Source organism: Theropithecus gelada, chromosome 16 (genome assembly GCF_003255815.1).
Source record: "Theropithecus gelada isolate Dixy chromosome 16, Tgel_1.0, whole genome shotgun sequence".
Lineage (NCBI taxonomy): Eukaryota > Metazoa > Chordata > Mammalia > Primates > Cercopithecidae > Theropithecus > Theropithecus gelada.
This window is the reverse complement of record NC_037684.1, coordinates 55,755,165-55,768,875: the sequence shown is the minus strand read 5'-3', so window position 1 is coordinate 55,768,875 and position 13,711 is coordinate 55,755,165. Positions and strand designations below refer to the sequence as shown.

Genomic DNA, 13,711 nt, shown 5'->3' with positions numbered 1-13,711 from the left:
CCCGACCGGGGGGGGGGCGGGGGGGGCGTGGTCGGCGGCGGGGGGGCGGGGCCTACCGCATCCCATGCTGGGAGCAGGGCAGGTGCGGGCGGAAGCCGCGGTGGCGGACAGTGGAGGCCCACCGACCCCAGAGGGGCATGAGAAAGAGAAGGGGGCTTTGCTTCCAGCCTGATGAGCTGCTGCTGCTGCTCCGGGAACCTGCCGTTTGGCTGTCGCTGTCGCGTGGAGTAACCCACCCAGCAGCCTGGAAAGTCCGCCTGAGCCGGGAGCGTGCCTCCGCCTTCACTTTTAAACCACGAAGATTGCTTTCCCCGTGGAATTCTAGAGGATCGGGTGCCATGGAGGAATGCTTAGTTTTAGGATTTTAAAATGTTACAGGTGATCATTGGTTTGCAGGTATTAGTGAAGGATCTTCTAGCGTGCAGAATACAGCTTCTCGCTTGCTTGATATTAATATTTTGCTATTTTCGAGAGTGCCCAATTCCCCTCTATTGACGAGTTGCACACTGAAGCCGTCAGTTAAGGGAAATCAGGAGGACACCTCAGGTTTGGATAGCTACAGTGACTCTTAAACCTCATAGTTTGTTCTTGAGATTTTTATCCCCTCTTCATCTCAGCTGCTTTTGGAGTCTACTAGATAGGATACTGTAGCAGGACGAGCCGCAGACAAAACTCCTCAGACGCCGGATTAAAGAAGGAAGAGGTTTTTTATTCGGCCGGGAGCGTCGGCAGACTTGCGTCTTAAGAGCCGAGCTCCTCAAAAAAGAAATACTTGGCCTTTTAAAAGGCTTACAACTTTAAGGGGTCCACGTGAAAGGGTCGAGCAAGCGTGGGAAACGTGACTGGGGGCTACATGCATCAGCTAACAGAACAGAAAGTTTTACTATGCTTTTTTCTTACAGTGTCTGGAATTTACAGATAACACAAGTAGTTTAGGCCAGGGGTTGATGTTATTATTATTACTTTGTTTAACTCCTAGGACCGAGTGGTGGTGCCAAGGTTATCTGGCTATTTATCTTACTTTTGTTTCTTCCTCTCTTTCCTCCTGTCTTGTGAACTAGGCAAGGTGGGGGGAGGAGGGCAGCAGTAGTAGTAGTGGTCTCCTTCCTTAATATTAAATGCCTTATGCTAGTTCACAGCTATAATTTTTTTTCTTTTTCTTTTTCTTTTTTTTGAGACAGAGTCTGGCTCTGTTGCCCAGGCTGGAGTGCAGTGGCACAATCTTGGCTCACTGCAACCTCCACCTCCCGGATTCAAGAGATTCTCCTGCCTCAGCCTCCCAAGTAGCTGGGATTTCAGGCGCCCGCCACCACACCTGGCTAATTTTTGTATTTTTAGTAGAGACGGGGTTTCACCATGTTGGCCAGGCTGATCTCAAACTCCCAACCTCAAGCAATCCACCTCAGCCTCCCAAAGTGCTGGGATTACAGGCGTGAGCCACCGCACCTGGCCACAGCTATAATTTTTTTTAAAGCCAGTCAAATTTAGCAGTGGGAGGTTGTATACCAACGTTAGTGACACTGAGGTTATTAAGTTCTGGGAACCCACTACCGTCGGACTAGCATGCAGCTATAATTTTATTAAGCATAAATGAATGACCTAGCGATGATTTATAAGTATTCTACCTTTTCCCAAAAACCAAATCTCTCCAAAAGAATATTTCAACTATAAACATACACCTACCTATTTTCTTCAATAATAATATGAGAAGTTATTTAATACATTTAAAAAATTTCCAGTTCACTTGTACATTTTCTGAAATACTGAGTAACAGTTTTTGTCAGCACTGAATGGTTAATATAGAAATATAGACTTTTGAGGCTGGGCGTGGTGGCTCTTGCCTGTAATTACAGCACCTTGGGAGGCTGAAGCGGTCAGATTACTTGAGGTCAGGAGTTCGAGACCAGCCTGACAAACATGGTGAAACCCCGTCTCTACTACTAAAAATACAAAAAAATAGCTGTGCGTGGTGGTGCACACCTGTAATCCCAGCTACTTAGGAGGCTGAGGCAGGAGAATTGCTTGAGCCTGGGAGGCGGAGGTTGCAGTGAGCCGAGATGGTGCCATTGCGCTCCAGCCTGGGCAACAAGAGTGAAACTCTGTCTCAAAAAAATAAATAAATAAAAATAAATAAATAAAAGAAATATTGTCCTAATATACCTTAAATGAGCCTTTATTCAAGTTTTGGAAATACATGTGTCCAAAGCCCTTCTCTTCTCAGCGGTGGGAGAGACCCAACACCTGCTCCTTGGAGCAGACGTGAAGCTTATTTTACAGGAAGGGAGTGAGTGCGGCCCTGATGGAATACCTGAGCTGTAGGGGGCTCACCTCTGTCCCACTCTGGAAACAGCCTTCCTCCAGCGGCCCCCGTCCTTAGGGTTCACCCCTGCATGGAGGCCCCCATCACTACCAGCCTGTCCTAGAACAGCTGCACCACAGGGCACCCCATCCTGTCCCATTTTGCTAAGCAAACCCTTTTAAACATCCTTATTTTGTTGTGAAACATCTCACATTAAAGTGGCACTTATTTATTTATTTATTTAGATGGAGTTTTGCTCTCATTGCCCAGGCTGGAGTGCAATGGCACAATCTTGGGTCACTGCAACTTCCGCCTCCCGGGTTCAAATGATTCTCCTGCCTCAGCCTCCTGAGTAGCTGAGACTACAGGCATGTTCCACCACGCCTGGTTATTTTATTTTATTTTATTTTTTGTATTTAGTAGAGACAGGGTTTCACCATGTTGGTCAGGCTGGTCTTGAACTCCTGGCCTCAGGTGATCTGCCCGCCTCGGCCTCCCAAAGTGCTGGGATTACAGGCATGAGCCACTGCGCCCGCGTCAAGTGGCCTTTATAAGGAGCATGTCTGGCCTTTTCTTTTTTTTTTTTCTTCTACTTAAAACCCATGGGTCTCTATTGCAGTGTTTCTCAAACTCCCTGGCTCAGGAGGCAGCTAGTGTGTATTGGAGACCGCTGAAGGGAAAGGGAGGGAAGAGTCCGTGTCTCCTGAGTGGACAGCACTGGCCCTAAGCAGGAAGCCCTCGTTTCGGGGGTGAGGTGTGAGTGAAGGCCGGGTCATGGCGCATGCACTTTGATGATTGGGGAGCGTTTTCTCTGGCTCACTCCGTGAGCGTGACGTGGCCTGTTTTCTGTTCCCAGCACCAAGAAGGACCGATCCCCGCGGGAGGTGCAGAGGCTGTGGCAGAGGCTGTGGCTAAGGACTGCGGGCCTGGGGGCCGGCCTTGTGCTCACCGCACTCCTGCTCTGGAGCAACTTAGGGGCCGAAGACGGGGTCACAGAGGTCCTGGCCCGCCGTGGCGAAGTCGTGGCAGGGAGATTTATCGAGGTGCCCTGCTCTGAGGACTACGACAGTCACCGCAGGTTTGAAGGTACAGTGCCACAGGCTCTGCGGTGGTTCAGGAAAGCAACGCGTTAAAATGAGACTCAATGTGGTTAAAGGACATTGGCTGAGATGAAGGGGTGGGAATTGGGTTGGATGTGGTATGCTTGGGGGTAGCAGATGACCTCTCCCCTCCTGCAGGCTGGCTAGTCCACATCTGGCTGGGAGTGCAGGTGTTTCGGGCCCTGCCCATCACTGCCCGGCCACGGTCAGCGTTTTAGTAAGCTGTACAGTCCAGCGGAGGAGATGGTTTGCCTTAGAAAGATAGGGATGAGAGGCCGGTTGCGGTGGCTCAAGCCTGTAATCCCAGCACTTTGGGAGGCCGAGACGGGCGGATCACGAGTTCAGGAGATCGAGACTATCCTGGCTAACACGGTGAAACCCCGTCTCTACTAAAATACAAAAAAAATTAGCCGGGCGAGGTGGCGGGCGCCTGTACTCCCAGCTACTCGGGAGGCTGAGGCAGGAGAATGGCGTGAACCCAGGAGGCGGAGCTTGCAGTGAGCTGAGATCCGGCCACTGCACTCCAGCCTGGGCAACAGAGCCAGACTCTGTCTCAAAAAAAAAAAAAAAAAGAAAGAAAGAAAGATAGGGTTGAGAAAGTCAAAACCAGAAAGATTTTTTGACTGGAGAATGTGGTACAGTCGGGGAATGTTGGGGAAAATGTAACAAGGAACGACCGGCAGCCCTTCTGCTGTCCTGTGCCCCAGCTCCTCTCCCCCGCTCCTGTTCTGCCTGGGCCTGATATGGGGGTGGTGGTGGTTCCAGGGCAGCCCAGAGCCTGGAGCAGCGCTGCAGTTAGTAGGGCCGGGGTTCAGCACCCTGGAGAGCGGACGGCCCCGGAGCAGGGCTGACCGGGCCGGCCAGTGCAGACCCCGCTGCCTGTAGGCCTCCTGTCACTTCTGTTTTCTTGAGCATTCCATGCCATCTGGATGTTTAAAAAATCTTGGTTTTAAAAATCCAAGATGCGCGACTGGGTTTTTGAGGCAGAATTCAGGTTTTAAAAAATTCAATTCAATGCTTTGCACTTGAACCAAGAAAAGATTGCCAAGTTCTTCCACAAAGGGGCGCTGTTGTGACGCACGTGAATGTGGTCCCAGCTGCGCCGCAGGGAGGGACGGGGCCGCCTCGGGGTCAGGAAAATGAAAGTGTTTCTGTTGTGGGTTGTTGTGGGTGCTCTCTCTTTCTTAGCAGTTCTCTCTCTAACATCCCAGCTTTGCAAAACTCTTTTTTGAATGCTAGCACCAAGCAGAATTTTTTCTTGCGATCATTAATAATTTATCGACATTAAAAATGGTTGGAATGGCCTGGAGCAGTGGCTCATCCTCAATCCCAGCACTTTGGGAGGCCCAGGCAGGAGGATCGCTTGAGGCCAGGAGTTCAAGACCAGACTGGGAAACACAGTGAGACCCTATCTCTACAAAATAAAAAATGAGCCAGGTGCGGTGGTGCAGGCCTGTACCCCCAGCTCAAGAGACAGAGGTGGGAGAATCACTTGAACCCAGGAGGCTGGGAGGTCGAGAGGTCGGGGCTGCAGTGAACCTAGAGTGCACCACTGCACTCCATCCTGGGTGACAGAGCGAGATCCTGACCCCTGCCAAAAAAGAAAAAAGTTGGAATGAGGGAGGGGGATGGGAAGTCCATGTTTAATGGGTTTGGGATTTCACCTGGGGGAGGTGGAAAAGTTCTGGAGGTGGTGCTAGTGATGGCTGCCCGATGCAATTGTGCCTGATGCCACCACACTGCACACTTTTTAAGAAGCTTGGTTAAAATGGTAAATTCTATGTTGTATGTATTTTACAATAAAACAAATGGTTTGATGTATTTTCTTTTTCTTTCTTTCTTTCTTTCTTCTTCTTCTTTTTTTTTTGGACAGAGTGTTACTCACTCTGTTGCCCAGGCTGGAGTGCAGTGGCGTGATCTTGGCTCACTGCAACCTCCGCCAAGCCTCTTGGGTTCAAGTGATTCTCCTGCCTCAGCCCCCTGAGTAGCTGGGGCTACAGGCGCCTGCCACCATGTCTGGCTAATTTTTGTAACTTTAGTAGAGACAGGGTTTCACCCATGTTTCCCAGGCAGATCTCGAACTCCTGACCTCAGGTGATCCACCCACCTTGGCCTCCCAAGGTGCTGGGGTTACAGGCATGAGCCACTGCCCCGGCCTCTAATTTTCATTATTATTGTTTTTTAACTCATGAGTTACTTGGAAATTTAAAAAATTTCTAAATGCATGGGATTTTGGGTCATTTTTTACAACTTTATGGGTATTTCTCCTGACCCACGCTCATGTGCACAAATTCTTGTCACCAGTTTTTGTCCCCCTTCACCCACCAGTTATGGAAAGGGGCATCAGAATCTCCACTGAGTGTGGACCCAGCAGCGTCTCTGCTTTGGCTGCCATATGTGTCGTGGGACAATGTTGTCTGCTGTTTGCTGTCCCTTCCCCTTCCTGTCGAGTCGCTCCTGTGCCACAGGGGACCCTCTTTTCCCTCTAGTGATTCTCGTTGCTAGTACAGAGGCTGTGCCACAGGCCTGTGTGGCTCTCATTGCATTTGCCGTTTGCTTTCCGCTTTCCTGTGTCCTCATGTTTAGTGGGGGAAACCTTATAAAAAAGCACAAAATGACTTTCTGTTTTTGAAATAAAACGCCTATGTCCTTTAGATCATTTAACCACATGTAACTACAGCCCCCCTTCCCTGATATTCAGCCAAGTGGAGCTTTGTTTATCTCCTGGAACAAGGTCATCGCGGTGCCATGTGATGCCTGGGTCCAAGCCCCTGATGCTGGCGCTCAGCACTGAGTGCGAGGCTTTTATTCCCGTGGTCCCGAGAGGGAGGCTTCACGTCCAGGCTCAGGGTTGGCTTTCTAGGCAGGACGTAGGGAGAGGGAGGAAAAGCAAATTGTGGAGTCCCGGTTGGCCCCATGTCCTGGTGCTTGTGGGCTGCCGTCTCATAGTCAGGCATGGCCTGCGGCCTGCCCAGCGCACAAAGCCAGCTGCACTTCGTACCAAACCACAGGGACGGGTCGCTGGGCCCCTCTCTGACAGTCTGCTGTACCTTGTGCATCTGGGCGATGCTGCCTCAACCACCCTGTCCCTGTCCCAACGACCCTGCCCCTGCCCGGACCACCCTGCCCCAAACACCCTAACCCTGCCTGACCACCCTGCCCCATCCACCCTGCCCCTGCACCAATGACCCTGACTCTTTCCTGTCCACTCTGATCCTGCCCCAACGACCCTGCCCCTGCCCCAAACGACCCTGTCTCTGCCCCTTCNCTGATCCTGCCCCAACGACCCTGCCCCTGCCCCAAACGACCCTGTCTCTGCCCCTTCCCCGACAACCCTGCTCCTGCCCCGACCATCTTGTTCCTGTCCCAATGACCCTGCCCCTGTCCCTGCCCCCGACCACCCTGACCCCCATTTGAGCTGCTGCTTCCTCTTCCCTCTCAGCCTCCGCAGGTCACCGAGGTACGGGGAGAGACAGGGGGATGTGGGGAACAGTTCGCTGTGCCCTGGGGAAGGACTGAGACCAGACCCACAAGCTCCGCTCTGGTGGTCTCAGGAGGTTTTCCGCTCTGGTGGTCTCAGGAGGATTTTCCGCTCTGGCGGTCACAGGAGAGTTTTCTGACGGTGCCTGTGGGTGTCTGGATCTGCAGTCAGTGATGGTTCAGGAATGCTGTCGACGCCGTGTCTGGGGCTTCTGTGGCTTTCCCAAGGTTTGGGGCAGCAACAGGTGCTTCTGGATTAAATCTCCAGTTGGAGCCACTGGAAGCCAAGGACGCCCAATGAGACATGAACTCCAGATACACTGCACAAAGCGCATGCACTCTGGAGAGCTGCGGTTGTGTGTCTGAAATTCACATTTGACCGGGCGTATTAGCCAGCTGTGGCCCCGATCCCCTGGAAGGGCATGCGCCGGTGGCCTTGGAAACTGCATCTCACCCTGGCTGTCCCCTCCCAGGCTGCACCCCCAGGAAATGCGGCAGAGGTGTCACCGATGTCGTCATCACCAGGGAGGAAGCGGAGCAGATTCGCAGGTAACCGCCCGTCCCTGAGCACGGTGAGATTTAAACAAACAAACGCGGAGTGGGGCCAGGGCAGGAAGCAGAGCATTATTAGTAATAAAGCGGTTTTAAAGATTTTATTGCTGGGCTCGGTGGCTCATGCCTGTAATCCTAGCACTTTGGGAGACCGAGGCAGGCAGATTGCCTAAGTTCAGGAGTTCGAGACCAGCCTGGGCAACACGGTGAAATCCTGTCTCCACTAAAATACAAAAAATTAGCTGGGCGTGGTGGCGGGCACCTGTAGTCCCAGCTACCTGGGAGGCTGAGGCAGGAGAATTGCTGGAACCTGGGACGCAGAGGTTTCAGTGAGCCGAGATTGCACCACTGCACTCCACCCTGGGCGACAGAGCAAGACTCCATCTCAAAAAAAAAAAAAAAAAAAAAAAGATTATATTATAATTTTATAAGAATTTCCAGACTAGGCGCAGTGGCTCAGGCCTGTAATCCTAGCACTTGGGGAGGCCAAGGTGGGTGGGTTGCCTGAGCTCAGGAGTTTGAGACCAGCCTGGGCTCATGGCGAAACCCCGTCTCTACTAAAATACAAAAAATTAGCCAGGCGTGATGGCACGCATCTGTAATCCCAGCTACTCAGGAGGCTGAGACAGGAGAATCGCTTGAACCTGGGAGTCGGAGGTTGCAGTGAGCCAAGATCGTGCCATTGCACTCCAGCCTGGGTAACAGAGTGAGACTCTGTCTCAAAAAAAAAAAGAATTATGTGCTTTCAAGGGCCAAGCTCAGATTTTCCGATTTCAGAAGAGGAGACCATGGCCCTCAGCGAAACAGTAGCTGAGAGAGTACCTGGAGGCCCGGGCTCCTCTGCAGAGGTCGTGGCCCCCTCTGGGGACTGCTGCTGAGTGCCCGTTGCTCCCCACAGAGCCTCCAGGACACTGCTCAATGACCACTCAGTGTCTGCCCTGAAACTGCCTCCAAGGAGCCCTTCAGCCCACCTGGCTGTTACTTGTGGTAGCACAGGACGCCACTCAGAGGCCGCTGGTGCTGGACTTTTCTTACTGAGATCTTAAAAGAAAGTTTTGATTTTCCAACCACTTGTTGAGATGCTAAGCGTGTGCAGCGCTGGGCCACGTGCCCTGCCCTGAGATTCTCCCCAGGGAGCCTGCCCCCAAGGATGCTGCCTAGCTCCACGTGGGGTTACTGCGTCTCACTGAGGCACCGGCGTGTCCCCGCTTGGTGTCCATAGGCGGCTCCCAGCACCTGTGGCAGCTGGGGGCGGTCCTCTCTGGTCCAGCACAGCTGGTGCGTACATGTCTTTCTCCCACCATGGGCACGGCCCCTATCTCCTGAGCTGGTGAATCTCAAAGCCTCCTCCACCTGCCTGAGGTCCCAGGAGAGATGGGGAGCAGCAGGCCCTCCCCTAGATGCTCCCAAGGCTCCTTAGCTTGGCTCAGGTGGCTTTCAATGTTGAAGATGAGAGATTAAGCCCAGCCATTCATGTCTTCCCTCCCTCTCTCCCTCTGTCCCTCCCTCCGTCTCTCTCTCTCTGTCTCTCTCTCTCTCTTTCTTTCTTGACTGAGTCTTGCTTTGTTGTCCAGGCTGGAGTGCGGTGGCATGATCTTGGCTCACTGCAACCTCTGCCTCCCGGGTTCAGGCGATTCTCCTGGCTCAGCCTCCAGAGTAGCTGGGATTATAGGCACCTGCCATCACAACTGGCTAATTTTTGTATTTTTAGTTGAGACGGGGTTTCACTATGTTGGCCAGGCTGGTCTCGAACTCCTGACCTTGTGATCTACCCGCCTTGGCCTCCCAAAGTGCTGAAGCCCAGTCGTTTCTAAGCTGAGTCAAATATTGACAAGACAGCAATGGCAGTATCGTCGCTTATGCACTGAACTTTGAAAGTTGAGTCCTTTGGTCTAAACATTTGTTTACATCATAAACATTAAACATGCAGGACCCACTAACATTGCATTAATTGTGCTGATTGACGTTTTGCCTAGATGATACATTATAGACAATTCCAGTAACTAAATTCTGAATTATTTTCTCCCTACAGCATAGCTGAGAAGGGGCTCTCCCTGGGAGGATCTGACGGAGGGGTGAGTTGAATGTAGTTCCTGCCCCCTTTATTTCACCCTTTAACTTTGCTCTCACTTGGATGGGAAGGGGAAGGCACAGACGTGCAGGGTTCCCTGCATGTCCCCAAATGTGGGTGGGGCCCACCATGGTGTTTCTCAGCACCAGCTGCAGCAGCTGCACCTGACTGAAACCTGTGCAGCAGACCCTCGTTGGGAAGAGTGTGTCCTTAGATGTGCGTGGCCATCTCTTCATGGCATGTCACAGCCTGCCTGGCTCCAGTTCACATTGGGGGAATAGAGGGGGTTGGAAGCAGAGAGCCAGCAAGGGAGAGGGGTGGGAGCCCAGCGAGGAGATGGCTGTGTGCGCTGGACCCGGGGAGCTGCCGGGAAACAGCAGAGCCTCCGTGGGACAGACACGCTGCAACGCATCCTGCAACCTCCGAACTGGATGCCTCCATGGACGCCCTGTGGGGCTGTCGTCCCCTGTGTGACGCTGCAGGGTGTCGGCTGATGGCCTCGGAGAATGTGTTCACCTGGAGCCCGTGGACATGATCTGATTTGTAAAAGGGACCTTTGCAGATGTAATTAACTTAAGGATCTCAAGATGAGATCATCCGGGATTTTGGGTCCTAAATCCAATGGCAAGTGCCCATAGGAGAGAGAGGCAGGGGGAGATTTGAGAGGGAGGAGGAAAAGGTCCTGTGAACACGGAGGCAGAGATGGGAGTGGTGCGGCTATGGGAAGAGGCGGGCAGCACCTCCCCTGGAGCCCTGGGAGGGAGCAGGGCCCCGGCCACACCTCAATTTTGGACTTCTGGGCTCCCAAACTGTGAGAGAATAAACTCGTGTTGTTTTAAAGCCCTGGTTTGTGTTACCGCAGCCACAGGGATCACGGAGTCACCACCCGCCGTGGCCTCACCTTCCTGACGGGCAGTGGCTGGGAGTCAGTCCCCAGTGCAGCTGGTGTTAGCGCAAATTCCCATGCGGTTTCCTCAAGGTTATTTTCTTGCTTGGTGTGTGGAATTGTCTGAAGATCTGTTTCTCTCTGTGTATTTGGTGATCGCTTTGAATTATAATCACTGAATAGACCTGAGTCTTTCTGCATCTTTGAAACTTCTAAGAAATTAATTTATAGACTCTTCAAGAATTTCAAAATATTTCTTTTTCTTTTTTTTTTTTTTTNCTCAGAATATTTGGAATGCTTCTGCCTTCTTCACAGAAGATACTAATTTCTCATGGCCGAGTACAACTTTTGAAATACAAAACTAAGTCATTTCTTTTTTTTTTTTTTGAGACGGAGTCTGGCTCTGTCGCCCAGGCTGGAGTGCAGTGGCCGGATCTCAGCTCACTGCAAGCCCCGCCTCCCGGGTTCACGCCATTCTCCTGCCTCAGCCTCCCGAGTAGCTGGGACTACAGGCGCCCGCCACCTCGCCCAGCTCATTTTTTTTGTATTTTAGTAGAGACGGGGTTTCACCGTGTTAGCCAGGATGGTCTCGATCTCCTGAACTCATGATCCACCCGTCTCGGCCTCCCAAAGTGCTGGGATTACAGGTGTGAGCCACCGCGCCCGGCCAATTTCAAAATATTTCTATGATGGTCTGTGTGACTTTTTTTCTGCAAACTCTTTTCTCTTGGGTTCTGAAAATTAAGTTCTTTTTTTTTTTTTTTTTTTTTTGAGACGGAGTCTCGCTCTGTCGCCCTGGCTGGAGTGCAGTGGGGCGATCTCCGCTCACTGCAACCTCCAACTCCTGGGTTCAAGCGATTCTCCTGCCTCAGCCTCCTGAGTAGCTGGGACTACAGGCATGTGCCACGATACCCAGCTAATTTTTGCATTTTAAGTAGAGACGAGGTTTCACCGTGTTAGGCTGGTCTCGAACTCCAGACCTCAGGTGACCCACCTGCCTTGATCCCTCAGAGTGTTGGGATTACAGGCGTGAGCCACCATACCCTGCCTGAGTTCCTTGTTTTATTTCAGTTTGGTTTGGTTCAGTTTGGGGGCTATCTGTTACAGATCTGCGAGTGGGTGGGTTTGTGTTTCTCCACTTCCTCCACGTTCACATGGGAAGTTGTCCTGCACAGAGCTGGCTGGGCCGCTGCGTTGGGTTCAGTTACCATTCAACAGGCCCACGCTAGGTTGGTGCCGCAGGACCAGTGGCTGTGACGATGAGGAAGGGGCAGCAGTGGGGCTCCTCTGGGGTCATAGGTGGGGTGACTGACGTGGGCTGGAAGCCTCTTCCTCTGAGGATGTGAGGAAGGACTGAGAGGTGGATGGTCGGGCAAGAAACACTTCAGTGCCTTACAAAGTGATGACTCAGGCCTGGCATGGTCCGTGCTGTGGCGCCAGCCACCCAGGAGGCCAAGGTGGGAGCAGTGCTGTGAGACGTTTACTCGAGAGAAGTCAACACTTGCCTACAGAGACACGTGATTGTGACCGGCATGGAGCTGCACAGAGTCGGCGCCAGACTGAAAACAGCCCACACATGCCACCATGCCCGTCCCCTGGTTTTTATTCTTTAGGTCACAGGGAACAAAAGTGTTTGGTCCGGGAATATTTTTGTTTTTTTTTTTTTTTTGAGATGGAGTTTCGTTCTTGTAGCCCAGGCTGGAGTGCAATGGTGTGATCTTGGCTTGCTGCAACCTCTGCCTCCCAGATTCAAGCGATTCTCCTGCCTCAGCCTCCCAAGTAGCTGGGATTACAGCTGGGATTACAGCCCGCCACCACGCCTGGTTAATTTTGTATTTTTAGTAGAGATGGGGTTTCACCATGTTAGCCAGGCTGGTTTTGAACTCCTGGCCTCAAGCAATCCACCTGACTCAGCTTCCCAAAGTGCTGAGATTACAGGTGTGAGCCGCTGCACCTGGCTGGTCTGGGAGGATTTTAAGAAGGTCCTGGGTTGAGGCTGGGTGCAGTGGCTCATACCTGTAATCCCAGTACGTTGGGAGGCTGTGGTGGGAGGATCACTTGAGCCCAGGAGTTTGAGACCAGCCTGGGTAATATAGTGAGACCCCATCTCTACTGAAAAAAGAAAAATTAGCCGGGTGTGGTGGTGAGCGCCTTTAGTTCCAGTTACTTGGGAGGCAGAGGGTAGGAGGATTGCTTGGCCTGGAGCCTGGAATATTGAGACTGCAATGAGCTGAGATTGTGCCACTGCACCCTAGCCTGGGCAACAGAGTAAGATCCTTTTTACAAAACAAACAAAAAAACAAAACAAACCTGAGGTGTGTGCAGGACAGACCTTGGTAACTCGCATTTACCATCTGTGACTTTTAACAGCCGTTGCCATTGCTGCAGCCGCAAGCTTTACTCCACAACGTCTTTTCCAGGCATCCATTCTGGACCTGCACTCAGGGGCCCTGTCTGTCGGGAAGCACTTTGTGAACCTGTACAGGTGAGCGCTGCAGCGTGACCTCAGTGCTGGCTCTAAAAGCCAAGTGAGCAGCTCCGTGCCTCCTAGCCATGGACACGTGGATACGTGGACACGCGGACACGGGAGGGAGGATCTGGCTTGGTGCAGCCTCAGGGCCTCAGTGGCTGTGATGTTGGCCGGTTCCCTTGTGGCTCGTTGGGACGCAGGAGCGGGAGGTGTGGGCTCTCTACAGCCTGTGGGCAGGGGGCTTGTTCATTAAGCTTTAGGGGAATCTGGTGTTTTTTGTGGGCCGAGGGACAGAAGGGATGGGAGCAAGAGGCAGCAGAGGTGGGAGGCTCCCAGGAGCAGCTCCAAGAATCCGATGGGGCCTCTGATGCTCCATGAGGCCCCGAGAGAGCAAAGAGACCCTCCCCACCTGGATCCGTGTCAGCCTCACGCATTAGCCCCGGGTCCCACTCCCGGCTGGCTCCTTCTTTGTTTTTATTATTATTATTATAATTTTGAGATGGAGTCTCGCTCTGTCGCCTAGGCCGGAGTGCAGTGGCACAATCTCGACTCACTGCATCCTTAGCCTCCTGGGTTCAAGCAATTTTCCCATCTCAGCCTCCTGAGTAGCTGGGATTACAGGTGCGCACTACCACGCCCAGCTACTTTTTGTATTTTTAGTAGAGATGGGGTTGTGCCATGTTGGCCAGGATGGTCTCGAATTCCTGACCTCAGGTGATCCGCCTGCCTTGGCTTCCCACAGTGCTGGGATTACAGGCGGGAGCCGTCACACCTGGCCCCAGCTCCTTCTTTTTTTTTTTTTTTTTTTTTTTTTTTGCGGGGTCCGGGGCGCGTAGCCCCCAGCGCGGGCATG

The 13,711-nt window shown here is 52.3% G+C and overlaps 1 protein-coding gene across 1 annotated transcript in view; it reads left to right on the top strand.

Annotated features, from left to right (window-relative positions):
* OGFOD3 (2-oxoglutarate and iron dependent oxygenase domain containing 3) overlaps positions 1 to 13,711 on the top strand; it is a 29,019-nt gene that overhangs the window by 259 nt on the left and 15,049 nt on the right. Inside the window, exons 2-5 of the mRNA XM_025361339.1 lie at positions 3,156 to 3,385; positions 7,353 to 7,428; positions 9,464 to 9,506; positions 12,809 to 12,873. Coding sequence (XP_025217124.1) covers positions 3,156 to 3,385; positions 7,353 to 7,428; positions 9,464 to 9,506; positions 12,809 to 12,873 — 414 coding nt within the window. The remainder of the gene's footprint in view (positions 1 to 3,155; positions 3,386 to 7,352; positions 7,429 to 9,463; positions 9,507 to 12,808; positions 12,874 to 13,711) is intronic.